The sequence below is a fragment of the Strigops habroptila genome, chromosome 11 (assembly GCF_004027225.2).
Source record: "Strigops habroptila isolate Jane chromosome 11, bStrHab1.2.pri, whole genome shotgun sequence".
Classification (NCBI taxonomy): domain Eukaryota; kingdom Metazoa; phylum Chordata; class Aves; order Psittaciformes; family Psittacidae; genus Strigops; species Strigops habroptila.
In genome coordinates this window covers 2,206,174-2,223,858 of record NC_046360.1, presented here as the reverse complement: position 1 = coordinate 2,223,858, position 17,685 = coordinate 2,206,174, and the positions used below count along the sequence as shown (strand labels likewise).

The 17,685-nt window shown below is 57.8% G+C and overlaps 2 protein-coding genes across 15 annotated transcripts in view; one reads left to right on the top strand and one right to left on the bottom strand.

The window, feature by feature from the left end:
• The window catches only part of CUX2 (cut like homeobox 2), a 64,911-nt gene extending 53,929 nt beyond the window's left edge, over positions 1-10,982 (top strand). For 6 of the 13 annotated variants that reach the window (XM_030501708.1, XM_030501707.1, XM_030501710.1 and 3 more), the window contains 12 exons: positions 454-558; positions 1,117-1,311; positions 1,421-1,479; positions 1,630-1,886; positions 2,065-2,694; positions 3,654-3,755; positions 4,594-5,369; positions 5,797-5,956; positions 6,491-6,760; positions 6,998-7,186; positions 7,279-7,552; positions 8,418-10,982. In XM_030501708.1, the coding sequence (XP_030357568.1) occupies positions 454-558; positions 1,117-1,311; positions 1,421-1,479; positions 1,630-1,886; positions 2,065-2,694; positions 3,654-3,755; positions 4,594-5,369; positions 5,797-5,956; positions 6,491-6,760; positions 6,998-7,186; positions 7,279-7,552; positions 8,418-9,075 (3,675 nt within the window). In that variant the 3' untranslated portion in view covers positions 9,076-10,982. The remainder of the gene's footprint in view (positions 1-453; positions 559-1,116; positions 1,312-1,420; positions 1,480-1,629; positions 1,887-2,064; positions 2,695-3,653; positions 3,756-4,593; positions 5,370-5,796; positions 5,957-6,490; positions 6,761-6,997; positions 7,187-7,278; positions 7,553-8,417) is intronic. The other 7 variants (XM_030501715.1, XM_030501713.1, XM_030501705.1 and 4 more) reach the window with 4 other exon arrangements.
• A 1,479-nt stretch (positions 10,983-12,461) lies between these two features.
• PHETA1 (PH domain containing endocytic trafficking adaptor 1) lies at positions 12,462-15,282 on the bottom strand. 2 transcript variants are annotated; one of them, XM_030501180.1, is made up of 3 exons: positions 15,238-15,282; positions 14,821-14,990; positions 12,462-14,338 (listed from the first exon to the last, which is right to left on the bottom strand). In XM_030501180.1, exon 3 carries the CDS (start codon positions 14,325-14,327, stop codon positions 13,530-13,532), a length of 798 nt encoding a protein of 265 aa, XP_030357040.1. In that variant the 5' UTR covers positions 14,328-14,338; positions 14,821-14,990; positions 15,238-15,282; the 3' UTR covers positions 12,462-13,529. The 2 variants fall into 2 exon arrangements, with proteins under 2 accessions (XP_030357040.1, XP_032776104.1); XM_032920213.1 differs by having other exon boundaries at positions 14,821-15,267.
• Between the last annotated feature and the right edge of the window lie 2,403 nt (positions 15,283-17,685).

Below are 17,685 nucleotides of genomic sequence, written 5' to 3'. Positions count from 1 at the left end.
TTCTGCCAGGCTCCATTTTAGCTGCTGGAGCTGATGTTTGTCACCTCCAGCCTCTCCTGGGCATTTTAGAGCACAGCCCACACCACCCTGGAGCTAGTGTCTGGCATAATTACTTCTGGTCCTACCCATTTCTATTCATTAGTTTTATTTAATCCTGAAATTGTAGGTGCAAATAAATGCACATGGGTAATAAAAGGGGCTTAAACAGCAATTTGCATGTAAATAAGGCCTTTTGGGTGGAAAAAGGCAGTGTCCTGGTGGTCTATGGGTAGTGTCCAGGGATTGGGATCAGGAACTGTGTTAGGATGTGGGGAGAGGAAATATATGGCGGGGCTTATGGTGATGGGAGCAGGATGCTTGGGAGAGACGTGGGTCCTGGAGCCCCGCTGTGCCCTGTGCGGGGTGGGACGAGCTGTGGGTGCGTGGCCTGATGCTCCTTCTGCTCTCTTACAGCGAGCGGAGGCAGCGCAGAGGGAAGTGGAGAGCTTGAGGGAGCAGCTGGCGGCTGTGAACAGCTCCCTGCGCCTGGCCTGCTGCTCCCCGCCGGGTGCCGCCGGGGTGAGAGCACCCCTCGGGCACAGCAGCACCCCATTATAGCTGTCAGCACCCCGTCACAGCCAGGAGCATCCCTCGGGGCCAGCAGCACCCCATCATGGCTGGGAATATCTCAGCTAGGAGCATCCCACTGCACTTAGGAGCACCCCATCATAGCTAGGAGCATCCCATAGCAAACAGGAGCATCCTAGCATGTTCAGGAGCATCTCACTGTGCTAAGGAGCACCCCATTGCACTCAGGAGCACCCACTGTATTCAGGAGCATGCCCAAAGTGTCCATGACTAAGGCATTTTCCCACTGTGGGGTGTAGCATTGGTCATGACCTACCTGCAGACCCAGCCTTCTATGGGGAGGAGGGACTTGCAGCCCCATAGCACCAAGCAGATGTACCTGGGAGATGTTTAGTGGCAGAGGAGGGGTCTGTCCCTCCCCAGGGCTGTATCGCCTTGGGGCCCCATCAGCAGGTCTGAGTCCTGGGCCCATGGGAACATGTCTTATGGGGAGGGCGGCCCTTGTCCCCACATTGGGTGACCGGGAGCTGACGGTGTCCCCTCTCCCAGCAGGACAAAGTGAACTATTCCATGTGCTCAGGGTCGAGGCTGGAGGCAGCGCTGGCTGCCAAGGACCGGGAGATCCTGCGGCTCCTGAAGGACGTGCAGCACCTCCAGAGCTCGCTGCAGGAGCTGGAGGAATCCTCTGCCAACCAGATCGCCGAGCTGGAGGGGCAGCTGGCCGCCAAGAACGAAGCCATCGAGGTGCGTCCTCAGGGGCTTGGGGTTTGCCAGGGATGGGGGGGCACGGGTCTGGCTGTGCCGGGTGTGCACCAGGAGCCGGCTGTGAGGAATCCCCTCCTCTGCTCTGCAGAAGCTGGAGGAGAAGCTGCAGGCACAGGCGGACTACGAGGAGATCAAAACAGAGCTGAGGTATGGCTTGACCAGCACCCTGCCTGCTGCCTGCTTGTCCCCTGCCTGGCCGGGTGCCACCAGCACCCATGGCACGCTTCAAGCATCCCTAACAGCTTGACAGCAGCAAAAAGCCATTCCTGCCGAGTCACCCCCTTGTCTCCCTCCCAGCATCCTTAAGGCGATGAAGGTGGCCTCCGCCAGCTGCAGCCTTCCCCAGGCAAGTGCCGCGGCGCGCGCCGGCACGCTCACCGGGCTATGGCGCCCGTGCCAGCCCTGCCGCCGGTGCCTCCGCCGCCCTTTCCCATCTCGGCTTGGCTCCTTGCAGAGCATATCGAAGGCAGAGGAGGCCCTGCTGCTGGGGAAGGAGGCGTTCTACCCCTCCCAGAAGTACCTGCTGGAGAAGCCCAGTCTGATGGCCAGCACTGGTAGGGTCCCCATGTCCCGCGGCAACCGCGAGCATCCTTGGGAATGTGGGTGGAAAGGCTGGATCCTGCCCTGGCTATGGAGCCAGCAGCATGGCAAGGGGTGGGATGCCACCTGGGGAAACTGAGGCAGGAGATGCTTCGCTGCAGGACTGTTTCCCTCTCTCTCATTCATCTCTAGAGGAGGATCACTCCGAAGATGAGTCGGGGAAGGACTCGCTGGGCATGGAGCAGCCGTACCCATCCCCGCAGCATGCCCCGACGGAAGAACCCACGTCCCCCACTCCCCTTCCACCTCTGCCCGGCCCTGGCTTGGCCCCCGATGGACCACGGACATTCTCCCTGTCCCCCTTCCCAGGGAGCGAGCGGCTTTCGGGGGATGCCAAGGCCCCCCAGCTCCCGCCATCCTCCTACAAGAGCGAGAGCACCACTGTGGGGCCATCCTTCCCCTCTGGCATCTTCGGTGCCAAAAGCAGCACCACACACCCCAGTGGCACCGCACCGGCCACCAGCCCATCCGGAGAGCCAACCGAGGGCAGCACCAACAGCAATGCTGAGGAGGAGCAGTTGGACACGGCCGAAATCGCCTTCCAGGTGAAGGAGCAGCTGCTGAAGCACAACATCGGGCAGCGGGTGTTTGGGCATTATGTGCTGGGGCTGTCGCAGGGCTCCGTCAGCGAGATCCTGGCCCGTCCCAAGCCCTGGCACAAGCTGACGGTGAAGGGCAAGGAGCCATTCATCAAGATGAAGCAGTTCCTCTCCGATGAGCAGAACGTGCTGGCCCTGAGGACTATCCAGGTGCGCCAAAGAGGTGAGTGGTTGGGGTGGCCCTGGCCAGCGGGTTCTGCACCGGGATGCTGCATGTGGTACCATGGGATCCTATCCTGATGCATCCCGGTTCACCCCAGCAGCACCCCGGGGTGCCTAATGCCATGTGGGGATGCCCAGCAGCCTGGAATGACAAGACAGGCAGGGACACACACAGGGTCACCAGTGGCACTTGGGGATTGTCCCCAGTGGTCCCCCCACTTGCTGTGGCGTGGGATGGAAGTGGCTGCCAGTGGGATGGAGCCCTGGCAAACAGTAGCAATTAACAACAACCCATCCTTGTGGAAGCTGCATCTCTGGACGTGCTTTACTCATTTATTCTGACAAGTGCCATTTAATTATTCATTGGGCTGTTCCGTGGTGCATGAATCAATGTGTTTGGGAATATTTTGTTAGGATAATGAAGTGTTAATGCTGCGGGACCTCGGTGCGGTGTCGGCACCACCATGAAATGCTGACGTCTGGCTCCAGGGATAGTGGCTTCTGGCCCTGTCTCAGAGGCGGCAGCAGTAGTGGCTGGTCACTCGTCCCCTCGGTGACACAGAGACTGGGCACCGCACGTCCGTGTCCATGCTGGTGTTTCAATCCATAGGGCTCTGATTTATCCCTGGATCCAATCCAGCATTAACCCTTTACCTGCACAGCCAGGGGGGCACAGTGCCAGGAATGGGGGACATGGTCCCCATGCCCATGTCTCTGCTCAGCACTCCACATGCCAGTGGGGAGTGGGTGCCCTTGGATGGGGCAGTAAAGGTGGCTGGGAGCTGGTGCTAGCAGGTCTTCCTGTGCTCCAGCTAGTGACTAACCAGGAGTGACATTTGTCTTAAAACCAGCATCCCTAAAAATAACTGAACACGAGGAGCAGTAAATACTTCTTGACATACAAGCGGAGCTTGTAAACCAGCGCTGGTGACAAAGCTGTTATCCTGCCTCTTTGATCAGGTAGCATCACACCACGGATCAGGACGCCGGAGACCGGCTCTGACGACGCCATCAAAAGCATCCTGGAGCAGGCGAAGAAGGAGATCGAGTCACAGAAGGGAGGTAGGTGCTGGTGTGTTGGGTGGCCATGGAGGTGGCCAAGCCCTTGCTTTGCCCCATGGGAGCAGCACCCAGGTCCCATGGGGGAACCCACGAAACACCCACAAAACCAACAGTGTCCAGCACGGGGGTCTCTGCATCCCATGGTCTTATCCAGACTGTGCCAAGCCCAGCACTCATGGCATTCCTGGACAGGGTGGCCATGGGCTGACCCAGGAGCTGGCACCCAGGATGGAGCAGCACTGGCATGGCAAAAATGGGCTTTTTGAGGGGAATTTTTCCCACTGATAACCATAGAGGAAATCTGGGGTATGGTGGGAAGAAATGCTGGTTAACAGTTAGGGATGGAAGATTACTCCCCGTGCAGCAGCACTTGTATCTGGGCTTTTGGAAACTTTGGATCTACCCTTTTTCTCCCCCCTGCCCCAAACCAGATGATTAAATGAGGATGCAAGATCCATCTGGCACAAGGAATCATTAAAGCAGCTGCGCTCGCAGTCAATTACAAGAAACGAAATACATTAAAACAGGTAGTCTGCTGAGAAAGCAGAATCCCGAAGAATTGAATTAGACAGGAATGGTGGAAAAACAGACAGGGAAAACAAACATGTTTGTCTATTGCAATCGTTGGTAATGGGATTTATTTTGCAATCATCAAAAAGGAAGCTTTGAGCTAGGGGTGTCGCAGCTTTTGCTTTGTGGGTGCTGCTTCTCCTTCTGCTGTGCACCCACTCCATAGACAGCACTCCAAATCCCTTTTCTCCTGCATTGTGTATTATGGCCACATGGTAAAACAATATGTGCTGCACCTTGGGGCTCCCCTCACCCCTTTTCTTTACAGGGGAACCCAAAACACCATCGGCATCGCAAGCGGTGGCCAACGGGGCGGGCGGCAGCAGCTCGGAAGATGCCATCAAGAGCATCCTGGAGCAGGCGCGGCGGGAGATGCAGGCGCAGCAGCAGGCGCTGCTGGAGATGGAGTCGGGGGGCAGCGGGCGCCCTAGGGACACGCCACCCGCTGAGCGCTCCACACTGGCCACCGTCAGCCAGAACATTGTCCCCCGCTATGTGAAGCAAGAGGAGGGGAATGGGGCCAGCCCTGGCCCCCCACAGACACCCCTGGCCGTCCTCTCCCCTGCCGCCTTTGTCCAGAGCATCATCCGGAAGGTGAAGTCAGAGATCGGCGATGCCAGCTCCTACTTTGACCAGCACTGGGCATCGGAGCGGAGCCTGCTCAGCCGACCCTACACCTCCGTCTCGCCTTCGCTGTCCTCCTCCTCCTCGAGCTACTCCAGCATGGCCAATGGCCGGGGCTGGCCTCGGGGTGAGCCTGGTGAAGGTGGCACCAACGAGGATGAGCTGCCGCCAGCAGATGATGAGCCGCACCGGCTCACGGAGGTGAAGGCAGAGGGAGCCGGTGCAGAGCCGGCGGCTGGTGGTCGTCTCTCCTACTACCCCACCTATGTGCCACGGACCCTGAAGCCCACGGTGCCGCCGCTAACACCAGAGCAGTACGAGATGTACATGTACAGGGAGGTGGACACGCTGGAGCTGACCCGGCAGGTCAAGGAGAAGTTGGCCAAGAACGGCATCTGCCAAAGGATCTTCGGAGAGAAGGTACCAACCTGGAGGAAAGGGGTCCATTGTCCCCTCTGCTCCATGACCAGAAGCCCTGGCCTCATTAGTGGCCTCCGTCAGATCCTTTGAGGGTCCCTACTCTCCCTGGAGGGTTTCCTCTGGGAGGATGCTGAGTCCTCAAGGTCTGACCCAGCCCCAAATGGTCTCCCAGTGGCCACCACCAACTGGTTGGTGGTGCTTCCCACCAGAAACACCTTGTCCCCTGCGCAGAGCCCTGCAGGGACCGTCCTCCCATCCCAGTGGGTATCCCAGGGCTCACCATGTCCAGCACCCATGGACATGCTTTGGACATGCCTTGGGGCCATGAGTGTGGCAGTGGGTGGCAGTATGCTTCTCCTCCCTTGATGTGGGGATCGAGGGCAGGCAGCAGCCCGGTGCTGGTGGGTGACACATGTGTGGTGCCTAGGTGCTGGGGCTGTCCCAGGGCAGCGTGAGCGACATGCTGTCACGGCCCAAGCCATGGAGCAAGCTGACGCAGAAGGGCCGGGAGCCCTTCATCCGCATGCAGCTCTGGCTGACCGACCAGCTGGGCCAAGGCATCAACCAGCAGCCAGCACCTTCCCAGGGTAAGTACCGCTGTGATCCCTGCAGTCCCCAAGTGCCATCAGTGCCCTCAATGCTTCTGCATCCATCCCTCGCATCCTGGCACAAGGGGGAGTTTGTCCTGCTACCACACCAGTGCCGGGAAGAGCTTCCCCAGCACCCACGCCCCAATCCTGGCAATCCCCTTTCATCCCCCTCTCCTCTGATGCGTCCAACTCATTTTGAACCCCCTTAATTAGTCATTTAGACAATTTTGGGCTGTTATACAGATGTTATTTTGTCAGAAGGGGGTTTTGAAAGTCATTTAGGTTAATAATAAAAAGGAAAGTCACAGCAAAAATTGTTGGCTTTGTGCCTGGCATAAAGTAGTAATTGGGTTTTATTTTATATATTACTGGTGTTTTCTCTCTCTAATTATTCCGCTGGCACCTCCTGCTTTGCCATAACTGCTGGTGAGGCTCGGCCAGCATCCCCAAAACATCCTTCCTGCTCCTGCCGGGTCCCTGCCCTCTCCCATCCCACCATCCCCGCTGACCCCTCTGCCCGGTGTCACGCAGCCAGCCCTGTGGAGCCCCAGCCGTCCCCCTCGCCGCCCCCCAGCCCCGCCGAGCACGAGAAGGGCTGTCAGGAGCCCCTCACCCTGGCCTTGGAGAGCAGCAAAGAAAACCAGCAGCCCGAGAGCCGGTCCACGCCTGCGCTGGGTGGGAAGACGTACCCCAACAGCCAGGGACCTGTGGGCATCCAGGAGATCGTTGCCATGTCCCCTGAGCTGGACACATACTCCATCACCAAGAAGGTCAAGGAGGTCTTGACGGACAACAATTTAGGTGCGGATCCTCTCTCCGCCCGGGTTTTCGGGAGCTGCTGGTGAGGCTGCATGGATGCATCACCCCAATTCCCATAGCCACAGACCCCTCCTTGTTCGCTGTGGGTGCTCAGTGGGATCCTGGCATGCTGGGGAGGATGCTGGTCGGGAAATGGGGTGCACCCACTCCATGGGGGGACTGTAGCACCCACCACACTGCTCTGCCCCGCTCTAACCACCTCTGCTTCTCCTCTGCCAGGCCAGCGGCTGTTTGGGGAGAGCATCCTGGGCCTGACACAGGGCTCGGTGTCCGATCTCCTCTCCAGGCCCAAGCCATGGCACAAGCTGAGCCTGAAGGGGAGGGAGCCCTTTGTCCGCATGCAGCTCTGGCTCAACGACCCTCTCAACGTGGAGAAGCTGCGTGACATGAAGAAGCTGGAGAAGAAAGGTGAGGGTCAGGGTGATGCAGCCTCAATGGGTCCAGGGTGCTGGGCAAGCGGGGGGCTCCCCGGGCATGCAGCTGGGTCTCCTCTCCTGCAGCCTACCTGAAACGTCGGTACGGGCTGATGAGCGCCGGCTCGGACAGCGAGTCCCCCAGCGCCCGCTCCGAGTGCGCCAGCCCCAGCCTGCAGCCGCAGGACCTCAGCCTCCTCCAGATCAAGAAGCCACGAGTGGTGCTGGCCCCGGAGGAGAAGGAAGCCTTGAAGAAAGCCTATCAGCTGGAGCCTTACCCCTCGCAGCAGACCATCGAGCTGCTCTCCTTCCAGCTCAACCTCAAGACCAACACTGTCATCAACTGGTTCCACAACTACAGGTATGGACGCTCCTGAGCTGTGGATATCTGATGGTGCTGGGTCACCAAGGGGGTGTCGTTGTTGCTCTACCAGTCCTCCCAGTCCTTCTTGCATAGATGAGGAGGTGCAGACCTATGCATGGTGCTGGATTGCAGCTGAAATGCTGCGTGTGCCCTGGTTGATGGGTAGTCAAGAGGTGTTGACCACCTTGACCAAGTCATGTTGAGCATCTAAAGCAATTACCATGCTCATATCCACCTTCTCACTGGTGTGGGACACCACTTGCCACCAAACAGGAGCTCTGTGGTGGGTGGAGGAAAGCTTTATGGAGGCTCCAGGAGCACAGGATCCATCCCCGCAGCAGCCTGGCCCAGGGGAGCAGCAAGAGCTTCATCCTTAAGCAGTGTTACAGGTGCATACACGGCTCTTGGGTCCTCCTCAGACCCACACCAAGTGCTGCCTGCTTTAAGTCAACAGCCCGGGTGATGGGTTGTCCCCCCTTTCCCAATATAAACCAGTATTAAAAGACACATACATTGACTAATGTTGTTTTCAAGCCCATAACCTTTCCACTCAGATGGTTCCAGAAAAGCCTGCAACACAACTGTTCTAAAGAAACCTTTGAAAAATGTTATGTATTAAACAACAAAAACTGGCTCAGTTTGGCTGGAAACATCCCCAAAGTGTTGCAAAACCCATTCCCCATGTTCAAGCAAAGTATTTTTCCCCAAAATAAGTTTTTTAAAGGCCAGCAAGGTGGAGTTTTCCATCTCAAGTGATGTCTTCACAGTTTTCTGGCTGGAGATGCGTTTTCAGGACATGTTGTGCCTGAAACATGGGGTGATGGTTGGTGGTCACTGACCCTCCGTGGTTGCATCCCGACAGGTCACGGATGCGGCGGGAGATGCTGGTGGAGGGCGCACCGGACAACGACACGGATCCAGAGCAGAGTGGCGGGACACCCGTCCCTGTGCGCCGGGCTCCCCATAGCCCCGATTCAGACACCGAGGACCGTAAACCTGTGCTTGGGGGGGGCGAGCACCCCTGTGCCACTGTGAAGGTGAAGGAGGAGCAGGGGGAGGCAGGCGGCTGGGGCCGCCGGCGGGACTCACGCAGCCCGGCCGGGGCGGCCGAGGGCACTGGCCCCCCGCAGGAGGATCGGGGGGCAGCCCCCCACGCCGCTGCCCCCAGCGCCAGCAGCCTCCCGCGGCGGGGGGGCCGTGCTGGTGCTGCCACCGTGGGACCCCCACCACCGCCACCGCCGCATCCCGACAGCTCCCAGTCCTCATCGGGATCATCCCGTTGCAGCTTGGAGGTCTCCCCAACGTCACCCTCGGCAGCATCCTCGCCTGGCCTTGCCGGCTCAGCCTCCCCGGGGCCATCCTCCGCTGGACCGGTGTCACCAGCGCTACCGCCAGCTCCTGGCCCCCGGCTCAGCACCAGCGTCCAGCGGCGCCATGAGAAGATGGCCAACCTCAACAACATCATCCACCGCCTGGAGCGGGCTGCCAACCGCGAGGAGGCCCTCGAGTGGGAGTTCTGAGCCCTCCAACACCCTAAATATATATATAGACACCCACATATATATATATATTTTGTTAAATGCAGCACGCACCAAGAGGCGACAGGCAGCCGGCGCCATGGACAGGAGCACCCATGGAAAAAGGGGGCGGCCTCCACTATGAAGCCACATCTCCCCCAGCTTTGTTTTAAATGTGAAATACTGGGAACGATTTTAGAAAAGAAAACAAAAAAAAAAGAAAACAAAAAATATTTATAGACCTCTTTTAGATATTTTAATAAAAGGATACTTTGGAATTTATTAACAGCTTAAGCTGCTTTGATATTAAAGATAGCTATAAAATGAAGATGATGTAGCAGTTGTGTCATTAAATGTACACTGAAGTCTTGTAGTTTGCCACTGGATGAGATTAAAAACAAAGATAAAACCCACAGGAAAGACTGAGCAAAGCCATCGAGAAGCACTATGAGACTGACCAAATTGACTAAACTTTTGCTGAGCAGTTTCCACCTCTGTCTGTAAGACACCGCATCGCTTCTGCCCCAGCCAGAGACTGCGACATAGTCCCTGAAGACTCTAAAGCGACCCCCCTGATGCCATTGAGTACGTATTTAGTTCTGGTGGTTTATGTTTTTGGAAACCTTTGTAACACAGAATGTCCCGTGCGGTTGTATATGTTGTAGAAATGTCTGCACTAGCCTTCTGGAACAAGATGTAGCATGGTCCCAACGCTGTCCCTCGTGCTTCCTCCAGCCAGCAACCGGTGGCAGCCCCGATATGGCACGGTGCAGCTCCTGCCAGCTCCCAAAGGAAGAGGAAAACCAATGCAAAAGCAAAGAGAGAAACCTGTGCTTGTGATTTTGGGAGTGAGATGGGAAGAGGTACCCGGGTGCGATGCTCAGGGGTGGCTCTGGCTCACGGGGGATGGAATCCATTGGATCCCAGTTCCCCACACTCTGCCATTGTCCGTTTAGGAAAGAAAAAGAGATGGAGCCTCCGAGCTTTGCCCCGGGGTTACCAGTGCTTGGGGATGAGCACCCAAAAATCATGAGCTGCGTGCTCACAGGGGGTCAAACCCTACTCGGGGCTGCTCCCAGCATCACAGCCAGCTCTGGTGGCTGAAGCACTTTTATTAGGGAGAGCACCTGGGCAGGAGGACCATCCCCTCAATGCAGTGGTATTCCCAGGCAGTGGCTGCCCGTGAAGCCAGGATGAGCCCCAGAGTGTCACACCAGGCTCCTGCCTGAATTGGGCAAGCTCAGACCTGAACTGGGCAAAACACCATTGAGCTTTGGCTTCCCAAGGCTGACCCTGCGCCACCTCCTCACCCCACCACCACCAGTGGGGCTCTGCTAACAAAATGCCTTTAAAACACCGTGGGGTGGCCCATGCTGGGCTGCTTTGCCCTGTCCCCTGCCTGCGTGGCATCAGCCATCACCCAGCGTGGCCACCGCCATCGGGAGGGCTCCCTGCCAGGCTCTGAGGCTATGCATTGACTGATTTATACATTTTTATCAGAAGAGAAGGTATTTTTATACTTGGGTGGTGGTTCATGAGCGATGCTAAAAGCGGCTCCGTGGGGGCACGGCTCTCCTTGCCCACCTATCCTGCCCCAGCAAGCCCCAGCTTGCCCACGGCCACTCTTTTCCCTGCCACCACGTTGCAGAAGGTCGAGGCACGACCATTGACTGCTCTTCTCTGTTGTGTGCTAGCAGGAGCTTTAGTGGAACGGGATTCAAGGAAGCACTTAGGATAGTCTCGGACATGGCAATCCTGTTGTATTAAAGCTGGCGGGACATACCGGTCACGTTTTTGTTAGGCTCATGTACTGTACTTCAAAAGTTTCTATGAGATCGATGAACTTTGTTTAACAGTTTTGGAAGGAACAAGTTCTGTAAAGAGCCACTAAATACAGAAGTTGGATACGACTCTGGCCTTGGGGTGTGTTTTGTCTGGAGGCAGCTGGGATGGGAGCTTGGTGCTTGGATTGATGTTGGAAGTCGCAGCCTTGCTTTGGGTTTGTGGCAAGAGCTCTCACTGCCATAAACACCTCCTGGTGATTGAGGGAAGAAAAGAGGGTGTGAAACAGGGCTAGTCCAGCTTAAGGTGAGAACATAGAATCATAGAATGGTATGGTTCGACCTTCAAAGGTCATCTAGTGCAAACCCCCTACAATGAGCAGGGATCCTGCCCTTTGGAAGTCCTGTGCTCATCCCTGGTGCAGGTTTGCTCCTGCCCCTGGGGTAACTCAGCATCCTTTGGCATGAGGTTTGGCTCAGTGGCACTGCACCCTGGCATGGCCCTTCTTCAGAGCCATCCATCACCGGGCACATTTGCAGCTCCCGACACGAGGCAGGGGTGTTTGCATTTGATGGATTAATAAATCCATATGTTGCGTATCTGTTTAAGCTTGTTTGTCGGCTAACATGTTGGGACGGATTTATTTCTAATGAATATCTGAATGTCTGGAGAAGCTGGGCCGGCTGCCATGGAGACCAGAACCTTCCTTCACAGCCAACTGATGGGGCCACATTAACCATCTGGATGCTGCGGGTACAGCTGCGCCCCACTGCCCTCGGCAGCACTGCTCCAAATGCCAAAACACATAGTGGGGTGGCCAGGAGCAGGGCTCCATGTTCTACAGTGCTCTCAGCAAGCAAGTGACCTGCCTGGCTTCATGCCTTGGTTTCTCCAAGAGACATTGCCCTCAATGTTGGCAAGAAGCTGGAGATGTTCATGCAGATGGGTGTTGTGGGCAGGGACATGGGGTGATGTTGGCTACTTCCATCAGGGCAGGGTCCCTGGTGCCTGCCTAGCACCAACACTGTCCCCAGCAAGGGGACAGGTATTTCGTCCCTGGCTAAGACCCCTTGGTAGATGGCTTGGGACATCCCACCATCCCACCAAGGGTATAGGGCCTCCTGAGCAGAGGCACTCAAACCTGGTGGCATCACACAATGCTGCCTGTAACCCTGGTTTTGGAGGGGTGGTTGTAACACCCCACTGAATCTGTAAAGCACTAGCAACTCATACTGGGGCACCCAGTGCCATTTCCATGGGTGAAACTATAGGAGCGTTGTGCTTCCAGTCAGTCTCCCAGCTCTTGTCCAGTGCCCAAACCCCCATGTTGGTCACCTGTGCCTGGCTGTTCAAGCCACCACAGAGCAGCAGAACCATGCTGTCCCTGCTGTGGGACCACCCTGGCGCTGGGTGTCTTGATATTCCCAGGGTGGCACCATCCCAACCCATCCATCTCATCCTGTCCATCCCATCCCTGAAGGCATGTGGGGCTCCAGGGCACTGTGAGACCCTGGCGTTGGCTGTGTCCCACTTGGGTGACACTGTCCCTGCCCAGCCCCGTGGAAGGAAGAGGATTAAAGGCACAAACAAGAACTTGGGCCAGGCAGGAATTTCTGAAACAACTTTTATTGTAGCAAAATCCTGTGCTTGTCCCAACGGGGCAAAGGGAGCCAGAGCCACCCAGCTCAAACCTAGGTGACCCCAGCTCCAGGCCAGCAGCTTCAGTGTCAATCTAAACCACTGGGAAAAGAAAAGAGCATCACTGGCACGAGACACTGGCTTCACTCCAGTTTGGCACATGAATCACTCGACACGCTCTGTGCTGACACATACGTTCCCATTACCACCGTGAGTGATGCTTCCCCTTAGGAAGCCAGCTCAGGGATGATGCCCTGCCCCGAAATATCCATCCAACACAGCAGTGCCTGCAACCATTGTGTTCCCTTGGGTCTGCCCTCACCATGGGTTCACCCATCAGGCTGCAAGCAGCGATTGCCCCGTGTAGGACACCCCGGGCTGGGTGTCACCAGCTCCCCGGGGAAGCTGCTGCCATTAAGGAAGGGCTGTGCTCGCTGATATTTTCATTTTCAGACCACATCCTGCTGGAGCAGAGGGATCCGGCAGAGCTCAGCGCAGGGAGGGGAAGGCGGTAGCAGGGTCCCCAGCTGTGAAATACCCACACATGGGCTCAGGCTGGCGAGATCCCATCCAAATCGTCCTCTAAAAGCATTGCCAGTTGATGATGCCACTGCAGGAGCACCAAGAGGCCCCACCAGATCCAGTGCAATGGTTGAGTCCCAACAGGCATCAACCAGCAAGTGGTTTCTAGCTTGATTGCTTGCCAGGCATGACTGGAGGGGTGCACCCATGCAGGGAGCATCTGCTGCCTTGGCACGAGATGCCCAAGATCCTGGCAGCTCCCAAAGCCCAGGGGCTTCATGCCTGGCTGTTGGCATGCTGAGCCCAGTTGCCATCAATGCTGGGCTGGTGTTTCACCATCACAGAGCAGCACCAGTGTCTCTCAGTGCTGAGCCCTTGCTGGCACCATCAGTAAGTGTCTATCACCACCATAGACAGGGCTGCACATCCCAGGGTGAGGACGGGACCGATGCAGCACCAACAATGATCATTTCCCTGTCACAGGTCCTGGCAGGTCCCGAGGGCTCAGCCATCACTCAGGGCCGGGAACCACGCTGCCCCTCCAGCCACTCCCGCCGCAGCTGGGCCACCTCCCGGCCATACCGCTCGTGGAGCTGGCAGAAGGAGGACGGGCTTTCCACCGCAGCACTGCCCACCTCGGTACTTGCCGCCCTCCTGCGTGGTGGCAGCAGTGGTGGCCGCAGTGGCGGCCGCAGTGGTGGCCGCAGGTTCCCACCACCAGCATCCCCACCACAACCCGAAGCTTCACGTGGCTGGTCCACTCCCGATGCGTTGTTCCACGCCGCACAGCCATTCTCCTTTGGCAAGACAGTGGGCAGAGCCGGCAGCCGCTCCAGGGACCTCTCCAGCTCCGAGGGCTTTGGCTTCTCGGAGCCGGGAGACCCCCGGCATCCCCCAGCACACCCACCGGCCATCCCATAGCGCATCTCCTCCAGCTGCTTCTCCAGCTCCCGCACCACCACGCGCATATAGCCAAAGCTGGCTCGCGAGAGCGACTTCACCCACGACTCCATAGCAGCCTGGCTCTCGGCCGCCAACACGTAGGTGCGGGACTTGGTGCCATCAAAGCGGATGGCGAAGGTGAATTCCTCAGCCGAATCACAGAGCTCCACAGTGCAGCCCTCCAGCACGATGACACCCACCGGCTCCCGGCTCTCCCGCTCCTCAAAGTAGAAGAGCATGTTGCCCTTCAGCACGAACCAGCGGCGGTGGTACGCCGTGTGCCGCTCGCCGCGCTTGTAGAGGAAGCCAGCCTTGTCAGCCGGGGAGTCACAGGTAGCATAAAAGGCCAAGCTCCGCTCGTTCAACTTCATGGCTCCGTGTCCTGCAGGGATAGAGGGTGGATGCTGAGGATGAGTGTGCCTTAATTGCACCGTAATAACCCTTTGGCTTGTTGTTGTTGTTGGCAGCACCTGGAAACCCAGGCAATGCAGCTGGTGAATAAACAGCCCCGTGATAGCTGGGATAACCCCACACCCAGCCAAGGTGCTGTGTGCCGTGGGTGGCTCAGGGCTCCATGGAGAGGGGGTTTATCCCCAGGTGAGTGTTTTCCCATGGAGGAGCCCCAGGCAGGGCTCGCCCCAGTGCTCCACGTCACCCGGTGCAGGTGACCTTACCTCCAGCGCTGTGTTTGCCCTGTGCTGCTTCGCTCCTCCCCGCGGCACACAAGGAGGAATTATCGCCTGCGCCGCAGATCCGGCTGCGGCTCCAGAGAGCCGTGGCCATGAACCCTGTCACTCAGGCAAGGCCACTCTCCCCTTGTCCCGCAACCAGCCGTGGCCTCGCTGTGCCAGGCTTTTTGCCTACCTGGACTCAGCCTCTAGCTCCGGTCTCCGGCATCCGCCAGCATCGGTGATGTGCAGGTGGCTGTGGGAGTGCTGGATCCCGGATCGGATGGTGTAAGGGGGCTGTAAGGACCGGCACCCTGTGTCCCCGTTCCGGCTACTGGCTCCAGCGGGTTTCACCGTCCCCCCAGCCTGCAGAAGGCAGATGAGCAACAGGATTATTATTTGCCTGGGATCGCAGGGATCAGGAAGATGAGACGGGGGCTCTCGAGGGGGACGGGACCCTTTCCCCCCGGTATCTTGGGGATCTTTTTGGGGTCCCCGAAGTCTTGAGGATGTTTGGGAGCGGGAAAGCCGCCTTCCCACGGCTGCCGCCCGCTCAGCTCCGCTCCGCTGCGGACCCCCGCTCCCGGCCCCGCTCCCGGTGCCGCACGGCCACCTTTGTCCTCGGTTCTCCGCCGCCTCTGCTCGGCTCGGCCCGGCCCCGCGGGCGGAGCGCTGCTCTCGCCCGCCTCCGCCGCCGCCACCGTCACCGCCCCTCACCGCGGCTCGGGGCGGCCCGAAGGGAGGGAGAGGTGGCCCTTCTGCCGAATGAGAAACCGCTTCGGAGCTCAGCCCCGGTGCTGGGGGGTCCTGGCTCGGTCCATAGCCCTCGGAAGTCACAGCTCTGAGCACCGCGGCCGAGCTCCGGGCAGTGTTGGGGAGAGATGGGAGCACGGATGTGCGGATGCAGGGGGTATGCACGTCTATGGATGCATGCATGGATGTAGGCATGAATGTAGACATGGATATATGGATGGATGTAGGCATGGATGTACACGTGGATGCACGCATGGATGTAGGCATAGAGTAGGCATGGATGTACACGTGGATGTACTCATGGGTGGGAAACCTGGGAGCTTAGTGCTAAAGTGGCTGCAAACCACTGAATTTCTGAGTTAGGTTTTTGGGGCAGAGAGGGGGTGCCTAGGAACATCTGGCAGGGAACAGGAAAATGTTGAAGATGGGAGGACTGGAGATGAAGGCAGCAGGGCGAAGGTTAGTCCTGCATAGGTGGGAGATGCTGCTCTCCAGAGCTTTCAGCCATATCCTTGGGAGAGGCTGGGCCAAAGCAGGCTGGGAGGGGGTCTCTGCCTTGGTGCAGAGGGAAAGAAGGAGCTGTGTGGGCATCACGGGGAAGGTGACAGCTGGCCCAAGGAGCTAGGAAGCACGGGGTGACAAGCCATTAGCTGGGCACTGGAGCTGCCAGGCATTGTGCAACCGCATGGGCAGAGATCACATCCCCCTTGCTCCTTCCTGACCATGGATGCCACACGGCATTGAGCCACTGATGTGCCCTTGGCTGGGTGGCCAGCACTTGCCCCGTTTAGGCCAGGGGTGACCAGATGATGCTGAGCACTGAGGCTGGTACCCACATCGCAGAGCTGGGAGAAGCCTCCAGGCTGACTCCTGCTCTTGGTTGTCCTTCCACGCTGAAAGTGTCACAAGCAGTGCCACTGTCCTCACCATGTCCCAGTAAATACCAGCAGCAAGGATTTGCTCTCGTTATCACTGTCCCTTTTTGCCCTGCTTGGCTGTGTGTATATTTTAGCAAAGAGGCATTGGTGCTCATCTTGCAGGCCTCCAACTAAGAAATCCTGCCATCAGTGACCTCTGCCACAACCACCACTGCCTGCAGGTTGTGGTCCTCACCAGTCCTTCTCATATATGCCCCATTGCCCTACACAGCTGCTCAGGGCTTTGCAATCTTCTGCTCATGGCAGTGGTTTTCAGATCACCGAGGGCTTTCCCGACCACCTGCAGCCTTTCTCTTTCAGACTATAAAAAGGGATTTAAACCACCTGTGCTTTATCTTCCCTCCTGAGCAGAGCAGCTTTGTTCAAGGTCACTGGTGGGAAGTCTCTGGTCTCCCTGGGCCACTTATGTCCCTGCCTTGCGGAGAGGTGCCTCTTCACATGGCAAGATTAGGAGGTGGAAGGACCGTGGGAGAAGGAGTATTGCTGTTATACCAGCTGGGGTAATTGATAAAAGGAATCCACACTCCTGGCTCTGGGACTCAAAACCCCGGCTGTTTCCTGCAGCCCCATTGGCCACGTTAGCAGAGGTTGTTCCTCCACTGCAGCCGCTTCCCAGGGACTCCTTTGAAAACTGCTTTGGAAAATCACACCAATTCCTTAAAAATTTCCCTGTGGGTTTTCGCTTCCCTTTGGGTCTCCTTTGGGACAGTCTTGTGTCACTGCATGGGCTCCAGCACTTCCCCTTCTGAGTGGTTCCATGATATTTTCCCTGTTGTTCTTCCAGCGTCCCCCCAGCAAGGAGCCCAAAGCCTGTGCCTCAGTTTCCCCTGCCAAGTCTTGATGGGAAAGATGGGGAAATTAATTCCAAGGCTGAGCTTGACCAACAATGGGGATAAAGGAGAAGAAAAGGGTCTGAAAGGAGGTAAGGGGCTGCTGCTTTGGATGCAGGTTGCCCTTGGCCTCTGCTTCCTGTTGTCCCATGACTGGTGACTTGGTGTGGTTACGCAGCAGTGGGTGCTGGACGAGGTGAGTGGGAGCTCTGAGTCACAGCGGGTGCTGGCTCAGCAGCGGCTTCCTGGGAATCTGGGGGTGCCGGGGGGGTACCCAAGGTCTGCTTCATGCCCTGTCCCCAGCCGGCAGATGGAGGAGAAGGGGTGCGGGTCTCCGATGGCCCTTAGAGACCCCAAAAGAATTCACCGTCCCCCGGCGGTCTCCAGCCTGGCAGCCCGAGGGCCGGGGTCCCCCCCACCACCACCGGGGAGGCCTGCAGTGCGGCCGGTGCCCGGGAGAGGGCGGATGGAGCCCGGCGGCAGCGGCAGCTCCAGGCTCGACGGGACTGCGGGGGACAGCCGGCTCGGGGGGCACCCCCT

What these genes read in the sequence shown, in the direction of transcription:
- PHETA1 (XM_030501180.1), bottom strand. Translation starts at nt 14,327, where the DNA reads ATGAAGTTGAACGAGCGGAGCTTGGCCTTTTATGCTACCTGTGACTCC.